Source organism: Panulirus ornatus, chromosome 55 (genome assembly GCF_036320965.1).
Source record: "Panulirus ornatus isolate Po-2019 chromosome 55, ASM3632096v1, whole genome shotgun sequence".
NCBI lineage: Eukaryota > Metazoa > Arthropoda > Malacostraca > Decapoda > Palinuridae > Panulirus > Panulirus ornatus.
This window is the reverse complement of record NC_092278.1, coordinates 28,982,037-28,998,316: the sequence shown is the minus strand read 5'-3', so window position 1 is coordinate 28,998,316 and position 16,280 is coordinate 28,982,037. Positions and strand designations below refer to the sequence as shown.

At 40.2% G+C, this 16,280-nt stretch overlaps 1 protein-coding gene across 1 annotated transcript in view; it reads left to right on the top strand.

Moving 5' to 3' along the window:
* LOC139765410 (uncharacterized) overlaps positions 1-16,280 on the top strand; it is a 183,459-nt gene that overhangs the window by 93,458 nt on the left and 73,721 nt on the right. The window contains exon 4 of the mRNA XM_071692769.1: positions 8,634-8,823. Within this exon, the coding sequence (XP_071548870.1) occupies positions 8,634-8,823 (190 nt within the window). The remainder of the gene's footprint in view (positions 1-8,633; positions 8,824-16,280) is intronic.

Below are 16,280 nucleotides of genomic sequence, written 5' to 3'. Positions count from 1 at the left end.
AGGGGTTAGTGAGAGGACAAGAGCAAGGGAAGGAGTAGCAGTACTCCTGAAACAGGAGTTGTGGGAGTATGTGATAGAATGTAAGAAAGTAAACTCTCGATTAATATGGGTAAAACTGAAAGTGGATGGAAAGGGATGGGTGATTATTGGTGCATATGCACCTCGGCATGAGAAGAAAGATCATGAGAGGCAAGTGTTTTGGGAGCAGCTGAATGAGTGTGTTAGTGGTTTTGATGCACGAGACCGGGTTATAGTGATGGGTGATTTGAATGCAAAGGTGAGTAATGTGGCAGTTGAGGGAATAATTGGTATACATGGGGTGTCCAGTGTTGTAAATGGAAATGGTGAAGAGCTTGTAGATTTATGGGCTGAAAAACGACTGGTGATTGGGAATACCTGGTTTAAAAAGCGAGATATACATAAGTATACGTATGTAAGTAGGAGAGATGGCCAGAGAGCGTTATTGGATTACGTGTTAATTGACAGGCGCGCGAAAGAGAGACTTTTGGATGTTAATGTGCTGAGAGGTGCAACTGGAGGGATGTCTGATCATTATCTTGTGGAGGCTAAGGTGAAGATTTGTGGGGGTTTTCAGAAAAGAAGAGTGAATGTTGGGGTGAAGAGGGTGGTGAGAGTGAGCGAGCTTGGGAAGGAGACTTGTGTGAGGAAGTACCAGGAGAGACTGAGTACAGAATGGAAAAAGGTGAGAAGAATGGAAGTAAGGGGAGTGGGGGAGGAATGGGATGTATTTAGTGAATCAGTGATGGATTGTGCAAAAGATGCTTGTGGCATGAGAAGAGTGGGTGGTGGGTTGATTAGAAAGGGTAGTGAGTGGTGGGATGAAGAAGTAAGATTATTAGTGAAAGAGAAGAGAGAGGCATTTGGACGATTTTTGCAGGGAAAAAATGCAATTGAGTGGGAGATGTATAAAAGAAAGAGACAGGAGGTCAAGAGAAAGGTGCAAGAGGTGAAAAAGAGGGCAAATGAGAGTTGGGGTGAGAGAGTATCATTAAATTTTAGGGAGATTAAAAAGATGTTCTGGAAGGAGGTAAATAAAGTGCGTAAGACAAGGGAGCAAATGGGAACTTCAGTGAAGGGCGCAAATGGGGAGGTGATAACAAGTAGTGGTGATGTGAGAAGGAGATGGAGTGAGTACTTTGAAGGTTTGTTGAATGTGTTTGATGATAGAGTGGCAGATATAGGGTGTTTGGTCGAGGTGGTGTGCAAAGTGAGAGGGTTAGGGAAAATGATTTGGTAAACAGAGAAGAGGTAGTAAAAGCTTTGCGGAAGATGAAAGCCGGCAAGGCAGCAGGTTTGGATGGTATTGCAGTGGAATTTATTAAAAAAGGGGATGAGTGTATTATTGACTGGTTGGTAAGGTTATTTAATGTATGTATGACTCATGGTGAGGTGACTGAGGATTGGCGGAATGCGTGCATAGTGCCATTGTACAAAGGCAAAGGGGATAAGAGTGAGTGCTCAAATTACAGAGGTATAAGTTTGTTGAGTATTCCTGGTAAATTATATGGGAGGGTATTGATTGAGAGGGTGAAGGCATGTACAGAGCATCAGATTGGGGAAGAGCAGTGTGGTTTCAGAAGTGGTAGAGGATGTGTGGATCAGGTGTTTGCTTTGAAGAATGTATGTGAGAAATACTTAGAAAAGCAAATGGATTTGTATGTAGCATTTATGGATCTGGAGAAGGCATATGATAGAGTTGATAGAGATGCTCTGTGGAAGGTATTAAGAATATATGGTGTGGGAGGCAAGTTGTTAGAAGCAGTGAAAAGTTTTTATCGAGGATGTAAGGCATGTGTACGTGTAGGTAGAGAGGAAAGTGATTGGTTCTCAGTGAATGTAGGTTTGCGGCAGGGGTGTGTGATATCTCCATGGTTGTTTAATTTGTTTATGGATGGGGTTGTTAAGGAGGTGAATGCAAGAGTTTTGGAAAGAGGGGCAAGTATGAAATCTGTTGGGGATGAGAGAGCTTGGGAAGTGAGTCAGTTGTTGTTCGCTGATGATACAGCGCTGGTGGCTGATTCATGTGAGAAACTGCAGAAGCTGGTGACTGAGTTTGGTAAAGTGTGTGAAAGAAGAAAGTTAAGGGTCAATGTGAATAATAGCAAGGTTATTAGGTACAGTAGGGTTGAGGGTCAAGTCAATTGGGAGGTAAGTTTGAATGGAGAAAAACTTGAGGAAGTAAAGTATTTTAGATATCTTGGAGTGGATCTGGCAGCGGATGGAACCATGGAAGCGGAAGTGGATCATAGGGTGGGGGAGGGGGCGAAAATCCTGGGAGCCTTGAAGAATGTGTGGAAGTTGAGAACATTATCTCGGAAAGCAAAAATGGGTATGTTTGAAGGAATAGTGGTTCCAACAATGTTGTATGGTTGCGAGGCGTGGGCTATGGATAGAGTTGTGCGCAGGAGGATGGATGTGCTGGAAATGAGATGTTTGAGGACAATGTTTGGTGTGAGGTGGTTTGATCGAGTAAGTAATGTAAGGGTAAGAGAGATCTGTGGAAATAAAAAGAGCGTGGTTGAGAGAGCAGAAGAGGGTGTTTTGAAATGGTTTGGGCACATGGAGAGAATGAGTGAGGAAAGATTGACCAAGAGGATATATGTGTCGGAGGTGGAGGGAACGAGGAGAAGTGGGAGACCAAATTGGAGGTGGAAAGATGGAGTGAAAAAGATTTTGTGTGATCAGGGCCTGAACATGCAGGAGGGTGAAAGGAGGGCAAGGAATAGAGTGAATTGGATCGATGTGGTATACCGGGGTTGACGTGCTGTCAGTGGATTGAATCAAGACATGTGAAGCATCTCGGGTAAACCATGGAAAGCTGTGTAGGTATGTATATTTACGTGTGTGGACGTATGTATATACATGTGTATGGGGGTGGTTTGGGCCATTTCTTTCGTCTGTTTCCTTGCGCTACCTCGCAAACGCGGGAGACAGCGACAAAGCAAAAAAAAAAAAAAGAAATTATCCCTGGGTATAGCGAGAAAGAATACTTTCCACACTTTCCTCACGTGTCGTAGAAGGCAACTAAAGGGGACGGGAGTGGGGGGCTAAAAACCTTCCCCTCCTTGTATTGTAACTTTCTAAAAGGGGAAACAGAAGAAGGAGTCACGCAGGGAGTGCTCATCCTCCTTGAAAGCTCAGATTGGGGTGTGTAAATGTGTGTGGATGTAACAAAGATGAGAAAAAAGGAGAGATAGGTAGTATGTTTGAGGAAAGGAGCCTGCATGTTTTGGCTCTGAGTGAAACGAAGCTCAAGGGTAAAGGGGAAGAGTGGTTTGGTAATGTCTTGGGAGTAAAGTCAGGGTTAGTGAGAGGATAAGAGCAAGGGAAGGAGTAGCACTACTCCTGAAACAGGCGTGGTGGGAGTATTTGATAGAGTGTAAGAATGTAAACTCTAGATTGATATGGGTAAAACTGAAAGTGGATGGAGAGAGATGGGTGATTATTGGTGCATATGCACCTGGGCTTGAGAAGAAAGATCATGAGAGGCAAGTGTTTTGGGAGCAGCTGAATGTGTGTGTTAGTGGTTTTGATGCACGAGACCGGGTTATAGTGATGGGTGATTTGAATGTAAAGGCGAGTAATGTGGCAGTTGAGGGAATAATTGGTATACATGGGGTGTTCAGTGTTGTAAATGGAAACGGTAAAGAGCTTGTAGATTTATGTGCTGCAAAAGGACTGGTGATTGGGAATACCTGGTTTAAAAAGAGAGATATACATAAGTATACGTATATAAGGAGGAGAGATGGCCAGAGAGCGTTATTGGATTACGTGTTAATTGATAGGCGCGCAAAAGAGATACTTTTGGATGTTAATGTGCTGAGACGTGTAACTGGAGGGATGTCTGATCATTGTTTTGTGGAGGCGAAGGTGAAGATTTGTAGAGGTTTTCAGAAAAGAAGAGAGAATATTGGGGTGAAGAGAATGGTGAGAGTAAGTGAGCTTGGGAAGGAGACTTGTGTGAGGAAGTACCAGGAGAGACTGATTACAGAATGGAAAAAGGTGAGAACAAAGTAGGTAAGGGGAGTAGGGGAGGAATGGTATGTATTTAGGGAAGCAGTGATGGCTTGCACAAAAGATGCTTGTGGCATGAGAAACGTGGGATGTGGGCAGATTAGAAAGTGTAGTGGATGGTGGGATGAAGAAGTAAGATTATTAGTGAAAGAGAAGAGTGAGGCATTTGAACGTTTTTTGCAGGGAAATGATGCAAATGAGTGGGAGATGTATAAAAGAAAGAGGCAGGAGGTCAAGAGAAAGGTGCAAGAGGTGAAAAAGAGGGCAAATGAGAGATGGGGTGAGAGAGTATCATTAAATTTTAGGGAGAATAAAAAGATGTTTTGGAAGGAGGTAAATAAAGTGCGTAAGACAAGAGAACAAATGGAAACTTCAGTGAAGGGGGCTAATGGAGAGGTGATAACAAGTAGTGGTGATGTGAGAAGGAGATGGAGTGGGTATTTTGAAGGTTTGTTGAATGTGTTTGATGATAGAGTGGCATATATAGGGTGTTTTGGTTAAGGTGGTGTCCAGAGTGAGAGGGTTAGGAAAAATGATTTGGTAAACAGGTAAGAGGTAGTAAAAGCTTTGCGGAAGATGAAAACCGGCAAGGCAGTGGGTCTGGATAGTTGACTGGTTTGTAAGGTTATTTAGTGTATGTATGACTCATGGTGAGATGCCTGAGGATTGGCAGAATGCTTGCATAGTGCCATTGTACAAAGACAAATTACAGAGGTATAAGTTTGTTGAGATTTTCTGGGAAATTATATGGGAGGGTATTGATTGAGAGGGTGAAGGCATGTACAGAGCATCAGATTGGGGAAGAGCAGTGTGGTTTCAGAAGTGGTAGAGGATGTGTGGATCAGGTGTTCTCTTTGAAGAGTGTATGTGAGAAGTACTTAGAAAAGCAATTGGATTTGTATGTAGGATTTATGGATCTGGAGAAGGCATATGACAGAGTTGATAGAGATGCTTTTTAGAGGGCATTAAGAATATATGGTGTAGGAGGCAGGTTGTTAGAAGCAGTGAAATGGTTTAATGACCATATAAGGCATGTGTACGTGAAGATAGAGAGGAAAGTGATTGGTTCTCAGTAAATGTAGGTTTGCGGCAGGGGTGTGTGATGTCTCCATGGTTGTTTAATTTGTTTATGGATGTGGTTTTTAGGTAGGTGAATGCAGGAGTTTTGGAAAGAGAGGGAAGTATGCAATCTGATGTGGATGAGAGAGCTTGGGAAGTGAGTCAGTTGTTGTTCGCTGATGATACAGCGCTGGTGGCTGATTCGTGTGAGAAACTGCAGAAGCTGGTGACTGAGTTTGTTAAAGTGTGTGAAAGAAGAAAGCTGAGAGTAAATGTGAATAAGAGCAAGGTTATTAGGTACAGTAGGGTTGAGGGTCAAGTCAATTGGGAGGTAAGTTTGAATGGAGAAAAGCTGGAGGAAGTGAAGTGCTTTAGATATCTGGGAGTGGATTTGGTAGCAGATGGAACCATAGAAGCGGAAGTGAATCATAGGGCTGGGGAAGGGGGCGAAAGTTCTGGGAGCCTTGAAGAATGAGTGGAAGTCGAGAACAATATCTCGGAAAGCAAAAATGGGTATGTTTGAAGGAATAGTGGTTTCAACGATGTTATATGGGTGCGAGGCATGGGCTATAGATAGAGTTGTGTGGAGGAGGGTGGATGTGCTGGAAATGAGATGTTTGAGGACAATATGTGGTGTGAGGTGGTTTGATTGAGTAAGTAATAATAGGGTAAGAGAGATGTGTGGTAATAAAAAGAGTATCGTTGAGAGAGCAGAAGAGGGTGTTTTGAAATGGTTTGGTCACATGGAGAGAATGAGTTAGGAAAGATTTACCAAGAGGATATGTGTCAGAGGTGGAGGGAATGAGAAGTGGGAGACCAAATTGGAGGTGGAAAGATGGAGTGAAAAAGATTTTGAGTGATCGGGGCCTGAACATGCAGGAGAGTGAAAGGCGTGCAAGGAATAGAGTGAATTGGAATGATGTGGTTTTCTGTGGTTGACGTGCTGTCAATGGATTGAACCAGGGCATGTGAAGCATCTGGGGTAAACCATGGAAAGTTTTTTGAGGCCTGGATGTGGAAAGGGAGCCGTAGTTTCGGTGCATTATACATGATAGCTAGAGACTGAGTGTGAACGAATGTGGCCTTTGTTGTCTTTTCCTAGCGTTACCTTGCGCACATGCGGGGGGAGGGGTGTTCATTTCATGTGTGGCAGGGTGGCGACGGAAATGAATAAAGGCAGACAGTATGAATTATGTACATATGTGTATATGTATAATCCTGTTATCCCTGGGGATAGGGGAGAAAGAATACTTCCCACGTTTTCCCTGCGTGTCGTAGAAGGCGACTAAAAGGGGAGGGAGCGGGTGGCTGGAAATCCTCCCCTCTCGTTTTTTTTTTTTTTTTTTCTAAAAGAAGGAACAGAGAAAGGGGCCAGGTGAGGATGTTCCTTCAATGGCCCAGTCCTCTGTTCTTAACGCTGCCTCGCTAATGCGGGAAATGGCGAATAGTTTGAAAGAAAGAAAGTATAATCCTGTGTGTGTGTATATGTATACGTTGAGATGTATTGGTATGTATATGTGCATGTGTGGATGTGTATGTATATACATGTGTATGTGGTTGTGTTGGTCCATTCTTTCAACTGTTTCCTTGCGCTACCTCGGTAGTGCAGGAGACAGCAACAAAGTATAATAAATGAGTAAATATAGTGATTTGCCAGTGAATTGACAACATTTGCTAAGTCATAAAGTTTAATTTACATCATGAAACTGCTTTGGGTGGATCACCAGAAATGTAACCATATCATTTGTAAGGAACCTATTTCTTAGTGGATAGGCAGTCTCTGCAAAAGCATCATATGATTACTGTTTACATTGAATTAAGCTTTCATGCATCAGGTTTGATTTGTGGAGCAATCATATTACTTGCTTATGATGGGTATATCTTATGTCTGGCAGCATGATAAATTATTAGAGATTATATGGCATGATCATTATTTCCTGTGTGGTATTGAGATAACCAAGGGACTTAAGAAATTGTCCCAGAAAGATAAGTCCTGTAATCTTGGAAGCAAGAAAATGTGTCTATAAACAAGATTTCAAGATGTACTGATAGGTTTGAGGTATAACCATCTGAACATTTTTCTTCCTTTTAATGTTATCCCTCCCTGAAAAGCTGGGTTTGGTCAACTTAGGAAAACCATTAAGGTGACTGAAAACCTGATAGGGATGGGGTTTTTCAACACCTCATGCTTCATTAGGTTATCAGTTGCCTAACTGATTGACCAGACCCATTTTTTGGGGAAGGATGACATATGAAAAAAAACAAACTGTCCAGACAGTGAACTTGGCCCTGCCAGTATGTCTTGAAATCTCTTTTGCTGACAAACTTTCTTGGCTCCTATGAAGAATATTAGGAATTTCCTCCTGTTACAGCTTTTCAGAACCCTAAGTCAGTTCATGGTAGAGGGAAAATATCACCCACCCACAGCAAGGACAGCAAGCAAAAGTTGTGTCCTTCCACTTCTAATACCTCGGGGTATGTGAGGCGGCAAATCATTTCATCTGACTCATAAGGCTGCCATGCTGCCAGACATACAACATTCCCACTATAAGCAAGTGATAAGATTTGTTCCTCAAATAAAACGACACATGAAAGCATTACATTAAAAGGTAATTGTTTGATTTTTCTTATGGAGGCTGTAGTAAAATAAGTTGGCTTACTCTAACTAAATTAGTTGTTTGTCTATCTATCTAACTATCTTTAACTCTGGATGTTCATCTATCCAACTATCTCTAACTCTGGAAGCTCCCATCAACAGGATGGCCGCGGCAAGAGAGTCTCCACTTAAAATTGTCCTTAACATCTCCCTTGCATACATCAATACATGCATTCTTCCCTTATTTCTCTCCCTCTGCTGCTCCTCCATTTTGTTTCCCAGTGTCACAGGTGGTCTTCCTCTTACACCAGTCCCTTTAATCATATTATGACACACTCATCATGTAAACTCCCCATTTTGGTTTCATTCCACATGCCCAAACCATATCATAATATGTATTATGTCTCTTTGACTGTTACTCCACAATTTAATCTCTTTGTATGCCTTGCCATACCAAATATCTCATAAACCCCTTCATTACTTTCTTGATTTCAACTAGTCGTAGGACATGCTCTTCTCAAATAATTCATTTCCACAGCCAAGAGTCTTGACATCTATGACTCATCCCATGTCTATGATCTATCTGCACAGGTCAGGACTGGGAGGAATATGTTGTCCCTTAATCCTTATCTTTACTGAATTTGTTAGGATTAGGGTAAATTGTGGTGCTGAGGTGACCTTGGCATTTTCATTTTGTTGTAATTAAAAACAGATAACTTGATCGGAATGTGAATTTCACTCTTCATTGTTGCATGATTCACATGTTTCTGTTCTGTATGTATTTTTATATTTTGATTTACTTTCTGTAAACTTTGAAACAGTCACCTCTTGTAGGTGCCTCTTTTAGGAGCACCATACATTAATAGACCCACTCACGAATTCAGGTAAACACATGATTGTTAACCTTTCACATAGTTGACATACCTGTATTTTGTATTTCCAGAGATCAAGGTGCTGCAGGACAACAGAACAGAATTGGAATCCCTGCAGGCAGAGAAGTGCAAGTATGAGATGAACATCTTTGAATTGCAAAAGGGCATGGCCAACCGGGAGGCAGATCTGAAGAAGCAGCTCTTCGCAGCTCAGCATGAGAGAGACCAGCTTACAGATCCCAAATGTCCATCTATTAAGAGGTATTGGATGTGAAGTTTTGTGTTGGATCTTTGTTTGTAAAGTTTTCCTTCTGCGTCTCCAAGAAAGGGACCATTGTACATTTCCTAACTAACCATCTGTATAAAAATGTGCAAGATCTGTATAAAGACTTAGATATAAGCTTTGTGTTGGACAGATCTGTATATGTTACTCTCTCTTCTCATCTTCAGCAGAGGGACACTCTTACATATCCCAGCAGATAGAAGGTGTAGGAGTAAGCATAAAGGCTGAAATTGGGGGTTTAGCCTGTTAGAAGATCACTCCTTTTTATTATTCAGTCAAAGATACTGTACTTTCATTTGACCAGTGGGATAAAGGAAGGTGACATTAAAACTAAGTTCTCTTATAGAGAGTTCTTCTATACTGTTTATCTTTAACATTGACTCCTTTCTTAGGCTGAGTATATGAATACTTAGAAACATTATGAAATTAAAGATTAAAATGGTAAAACAGTTAGAAAGAAATCCAAACATTACATTACTTCACTTTTCCATGAATTTACGAATATTGGACTTTTTGTGGTAGAGAACTGAAAATTATGGTGGGGAATAAAAAAATCCAAACTTACCAGAAGGTCACTTTTCCAGGACATTGAACATGGGTGTGATGAGGTTTGCCATTTACTACTATGTGTTGCCAATTTCTCATTTCCTGTGCAATTGTTGGTAGTAATGATATCTGGCAGTCATACATGATAGGTAAAGCTGCCTTTAGTACAGACTAGAGGCTGAAAAATTAACATGTAAATTTACATTTGAATTCCTTCACAAGAATTCCTTGAATTTGTTTGTAACTAATTAGAGGTGAAAACTTTTGTGAGAGAAAAATGAAATTACTTACTTTTTTATATCTAATCTTTGTAACTAATACCCATATTGGAGAACATCTAGGCACTCGTGACCATAACATTGTTAGGTTCCACATGAATATCAAAATGAACTTCCCTAAAACCAGTATTATTACCCTTTACTTTAAAAGGGTGGGCTGTGCAATGCATGAAAGAGTCTTACCGATTAGGTTACTTACTTTTTTTATGTCTAATCTTTGTAACTAGTACCCATGTTGGAGAACATTTAGGCACTCGTGACCATAACATGGTTAGATTCCACATGAATATCAAAATAAACTTCCCTAAGACCAGCGTTATTACCCCTCACTTTAAAAGAGTGAATTTTAATGGACTGTCCAATGCATGAAAGAGTCTCTTCCTTGTTAGTTCATCTCCAGAGTAATTGTAGGCCAGTTTTAAGCATCAGTTTATGCACCATCAAGTCACATTCATTTTCCTGCATGACAAAAACAATATAACCAACAGCAAGTTTGAATGGTACTCCCAAGATATTGCAAGAGCTAGACAGCATAGAAATATACTCTATCCCTGGGGATAGGGGAGAAAGAATGCTTCCCACGTATTCCCTGTGTGTCGTAGAAGGCGACTAAAAGGAAGGGAGTGGGGGCTGGAAATCCTCCCCTCTTGTTTTTAATTTTCCAAAAGAAGGAACAGAGAAGGGGGCCAAGTGAGGATATTCCCTCAAAGGCTCAGTCCAATGTTCTTAACGCTACCTCACTGGCGTGGGAAATAGCAAATAGTATGTAAAAAAGAAAAATTTTGTAATGAAACATAACACAATCAGAAGGCAAGTGAAAGGCCTTATCAAAGAAGCCAAAAGAGAATAAGAAGTAAATTTCAGGAGATAGTAATAGACATCCTGAAAGATTTTATAGATATATCAGTGGTAAGAAACACATAAGAAGTGGAATAGGACCCTTAGTAAACGAGTTGGGGAACCCATTGTAGATAGCAAAAGCAAAGCAGTAACCCAGAACAAGTTTTTCAGTTGTTTTAATGCTAGAAAGTGGTGACATAAATTGTGAGATGGTGATAAACAGTACTCACATGATACAAGAATTTACTGTCATGGTTAGAGAAGCACTAACAGGTAAGTTGAAACTATACAGATATATAAGTGTGAGACTATTAAAAGTCTAGGTCCTGATTGTTTCTATCCACTAGTAATTAAAAACATCAAACATGAAATTATTGGACTGTTCACCCATATTTTCAATAAATCTCTCCCGGATGGAAAAGTCCCACAGCTGCGAATATTATGGTAATTACCATCCTATTAGCTTCATATCAGTTATATGTAATCTTTTGGAGCTGATTATTTGAGATAAAATTGTAGCCTATTAGGAACAACGCAGTCTGATCAATAATGAACAGCATAATTTTAGAAGGGACAGATCATAACCTGCATAACTTTCTGAATTTTATCATAGATTATTCAATACCCATGACAAGACAAAAGCAATAGATGTATTATTTCTGGACTTCCAGAAAGCTTTTGACAAAGTCTCTTACATTGAATTGATGCACAAAGTCCAGGCCTTGAGGATGACTGGTTGCATAGGAAATTGGATAGAACCCTGATTACGTGATAGGAAACAAAGAGTTGTAATGAATGGGGAATCATTGTGTTCACCCATTACAGGGATCTGTACATGGCTGAGTAACGTAGTTTCCAAATATGCATATGACACAAAGATTGGCAAATAGGCTTCGATTATAAGAGTATCTAGATAAATCACAGAATGGTCTAGTCAGTGGCAGATGACATTTAACATCAGTAAATGTCAGCTGTTACAAGCAAGAAACCTAAACAAAGAATTTGATTATGAACTGATGGACCACAAGATAAAGGACACCCCTTGTGTGAGAGATCTAGGGGTTACTGTCCCCTATAACTTCAAATTCTCTCATCATTGCAGTGAAACTGCTAAGAAAGCAAATAGGATATTAACATTTATCAATAGAAATTTAACCTACAGAAGCTAGGATGTGATATTACCACCATTCCTAATTCTATTTAGACCACACCTTGAATATGCAGTGTCGTTTTAGGCCCTCCAAGTAATTAAGGATATACTTGAATTGGAAGCAGTGTAGCAAAGAGCTACTAAATTGATTCCTTCCTTGTGTAACAAACCATATGATGAGAGATTGAGAATTATACCTGTTCCACCAAAGCAAGAGGCACCTCCAGGGCAGATTAATAGAATGTTTCAGAATACTTAAAGGAATCAACAGTGTCGATATTGAACATTTCTTTACTGTAGTTACTGCAGTACCGACAAGAGGAAATGGATTAAAACTTAGAGGTCACTGAGTTAACTTAGACTGAGTGAAATATTTTTTTACCAATAACATTATTGTTGCATGAATTAAGCTCCCAGAAACTGTTGTTCATAGCAGCACCCTTGATATTTTCAAATTTAGGCTTGGTCATCACTTGTCACTCTCCGTTATTGGATAATTCATTTAATGTCATCATAAAGCAGTGGTATATCATGCCACCACTGATGTCTTCCTGGTCATGTTGCAGTAACATAACTATGTTGATTACCCCCATGTCACCTGCTTTGAGAGAGTAAATAAGAATTACTGTATCACTTTTCAGCATCAGTTGGAGCTGAAATTTATCATTAATAACGTCTTATAAGAAAGAGTGAAGGGATGCATGTCATTGGTGATGGGATGTATGGCATATTTATGTTCATTCTAACTTATGACTTTCCTATAAGAATTCCCTTTCAGGCGTATTAATTTTGCAAGGTGTATTTGTACCTGTTTTCCATCCGAAGTGTGCTTGGGGGAGTGGAGGATGGGGAGAGAGCCTTTGCTTTTCTATCCTTCTCTTCTATTACTTTTTTAATTACAGACCACCTCACTTGGATCTTGGGTCTGTATGGTCTTTATGCCTATTTAACTCTCTCTCTCTCTCTCTCTCTCTCTCTCTCTCTCTCTCTCTCTCTCTCTCTCTCTCTCTCTCTCTCTCTCTCTCTCTCTCTCTCTCTCTCTCTCTCTCTCTCTCTCTCTCTCTCTCTCTCTCTCTCTCTCTCTCTCTCTCTCTCTCTCTCTCTCTCTCTCTCTCTCTCTCTCTCTCTCTCTCTCTCTCTCTCTCTCTCATGGCAGGAAAGAGGAATAGCTCATGGATGTGATGCAGATACAGTTATGAAGAGAAGAACAATAGGTCAGCAAATGAAAGAGGACAGCTCCAGAGACTAATTATATTATGTAATTCATTCAGCCTTGTTCATGTAAACAACACACTAAAAAGAGGAGAAACTCAGATCTCATTTTTACAAATTATGTGGCACCATTTCCAGATATAGAGGTAGATAATTGAAGTTTATCAGATCATAATATCATCGAAATCACTGCAGCTTATACAATGGAAATGATTGATTGTTAACACAGTATAACAACTGTAGTAAAAGACAATGGGTAGAGTGATATAAATTTTTGCAGTGACAGTTTAGACTGATGATTAACACCAAAAGGTGCTGTGAGAGATTAGGCCAAATAATTTTTGAACACATGCCTCAAAAGAGGAAACAAGTGCAGAATGAATAACATTTAAAACTTTGGATGGAATAAAGAAAAAGAAAAAAGTATAATGGAAAAAGAGGAAAGGATAACAAAAGAATCAAGAGTAAGAGAATTACATGAGAGAATAAAGATTGGAGATGTAGAGATATTGAAATCCCATAGAAAAGAACAAATGTGAATAAAGAAAAAGCTGTATAAGGACATGGAAAGGAATCCAAAAGTTGCTATTTACATACATGAACAAAGAAGAAAAAGAGAGATTGGCCCCTTTAAGGTTGGAGATAGATATGAAAATGACTTCAAGGAAGTATGCTAGATGTTGATTGAACAGTATAAAACAATATTCATCTCAAAATGTTAGGAGAAATATGAATGTGAACTGTTGTTAACCAGTATGGTTAAAATGTGCTCATAGATATGAAAACATTGGAAGACAGTATGATTAAAGTGACTTATCAGCTTATCAAAGAAACTTTAGTCCCAGGACCAGATGGAATCCTGGTCATATTCCACAAAAAGATAAAACAACAATAGCAAAAATAGTGATGTTATTGTAAAGGCAAAGTCTGCATGAGAGCAAAATTGAAGACTCAAAAAATTGGCATATGTAACAATGATTCACAAGGAAGGATCTAAGCTTATAGGTAAAAATATCGACTAGTTAGCTTAACTTCATATGTAATAAATTTTCTGAAAGAAGTATAAAAGGACACTAGAGTAAGCAAAATCATTGGACTAAAAACACATCAGATGGAGTTGCAATTTATCAATGGGCAGAAGTGAACCTAATGGAATTTAATGAAGATAACTTTGAATGATGTGGTATACCAGGGTTGACGTGCTGTCAATTGATTGAACCAGGGCATGTGAAGTGTCTGGGGTAAACCATGGAAAGTTTTGTGGGGCCTGGATGTGGAAAGGGAGCCATGGTTTCGGTGCATTACACATGACATCTAGAGGCTGAGTGTGAATGAATGAGGCCTTTGTTGGCTTTTCCTAGCACTACCTTGTGTGCACGAGGGGGGGGGTGCCATTTCATGTGTGGTAGGGTGGCAACAGGATTGGATGAAGGCAGCAAGGATGAGCATGTACATATGTATAAGTATGTGTATGTATACATGAAATGTATAAGTATGTATATGTGGATGTGTAGGGGTTTATGTATATACATGTGTATGTGATTGGGTTGCGCCATTCTTTTACCTGTTTGCTTGCACTACCTCGCTAACATGGGAGACAGCGACTAAGTATGATAATATAATAATAACTTTGAACAGTTAAGTTTTGGGTCGAGAAAGGGTTCATAGCATTAGCATTTGCTCACGTTGAATTTCATCAGCTGATCAATCCTCCTTGTTTTTCATTTTCCTCATGACCTTTGGATCATCTGCAAACATATTTGAGCAGGAGTGAATATATTTTGTACTATCCTTGCCATCATGGCAATATCTTGTCATGTGTACTGTTAGGTAGGTAGGTACTACATTCTCTCTCCCTCTCACCCTTAATTGAAAGTTTAGAAGAAAATGTGTTAAACCTGAAAGCCTCTTAACAGGGAAGATGCAGAGTTGTTGAGTCTCCAAAAATACATGGAACGTACTGAAAATGAACCAGAGAAGAATATATGACAAGCCAATCCAGGAAGCTATAGTGTTAATTCAGTGTACTACGAGAAGTAAGAAACGTGCATGGAACAGCTACAGAAACATTTAAAAGAAAAAGTTGCTGTGGTCAAAATCAGTCCCAGATGAACCAAAAGTTGGTAATTATGTAATGTATGTGGCAGCTGTTCCCTGGGGATAGGGGAGAAAGAATACTTCCCACGCATTCCTCACATGTCGTAGAAGGCGACTAAAGGGGACGGGAGCAGGGGGCCAGAAACCCTCCCCTCCTTGTATTTTAACTTTCTAAAAGGGGAAACAGAAGAAGGAGTCACGCGAGGAGTGCTCATCCTCCTCGAAGGCTCAGATTGGGGTGTCTAAATGTGTGTGGATGTAACCAAGATGAGAAAAATGGAGAGATAGGTAGTATGTTTGAGGAAAGGAACCTCGATGTTTTGGCTCTGAGTGAAATGAAGCTAAAGGGTAAAGGGGAAGAGTGGTTTGGGAATGTCTTGGGAGTAAAGTCAGGGATTAGTGAGAGGACAAGAGCAAGGGAAGGAGTAGCACTACTCCTGAATCAGGAGTTGTGGGAGTATGTGATAGAGTGTAAGAAAGTAAACTCTGGATTGATATGCGTAAAACTGAAAGTGGATGGAGAGAGATGGGTGATTATTGGTGCATATGCACCTGGGCATGAGAAGAAAGATCATGAGAGGCAAGTGTTTTGGGAGCAGCTGAATGAGTGTGTTAGTGGTTTTGATGCACAAGACCGGGTTATAGTGATGGGTGATTTGAATGCAAAGGTGAGTAAGTTGGCAGTTGAGGGAATAATTGGTATACATGGAGTGTTCAGTGTTGTAAATGGAAATGGTGAAGAGCTTGTAGATTTATGTGCTGAAAAACGACTGGTGATTGGGAATACCTGGTTTAAAAAGCGAGATATACATAAGTATACGTATGTAAGTAGGAGAGACGGCCAGAGAGCGTTATTGGATTACGTGTTAATTGATAGACGCACGAAAGAGAGACTTTTGGATGTTAATGTGCTGAGAGGTGCAACTGGAGAGATGTCTGATCATTATCTTGTGGAGGCGAAGGTGAAGATTTCTGGGGGTTTTCAGAAAAGAAGAGAGAATGTTGGGGTGAAGAGGGTGGTGAGAGTAAGTGAGCTTGGGAAGGAGACTTGTGTGAAGAAGTACCAGGAGAGACTGAGTACAGAATGGAAAAAGGTGAGAACAAAGGAGGTAAGAGGAGTGGGGGAGGAATGGGATGTATTTAGGGAAGCAGTGATGGCTTGCACAAAAGATGCTTGTGGCATGAGAAGCGTGGGAGGTGGGTTGATTAGAAAAGGTAGTGAGTGGTGGAATGAAGAAGTAAGATTATTAGTGAAAGAGAAGAGAGAGGCATTTGGACGATTTTTGCAGGGAAAGGGTGCAAATGAGTGGGA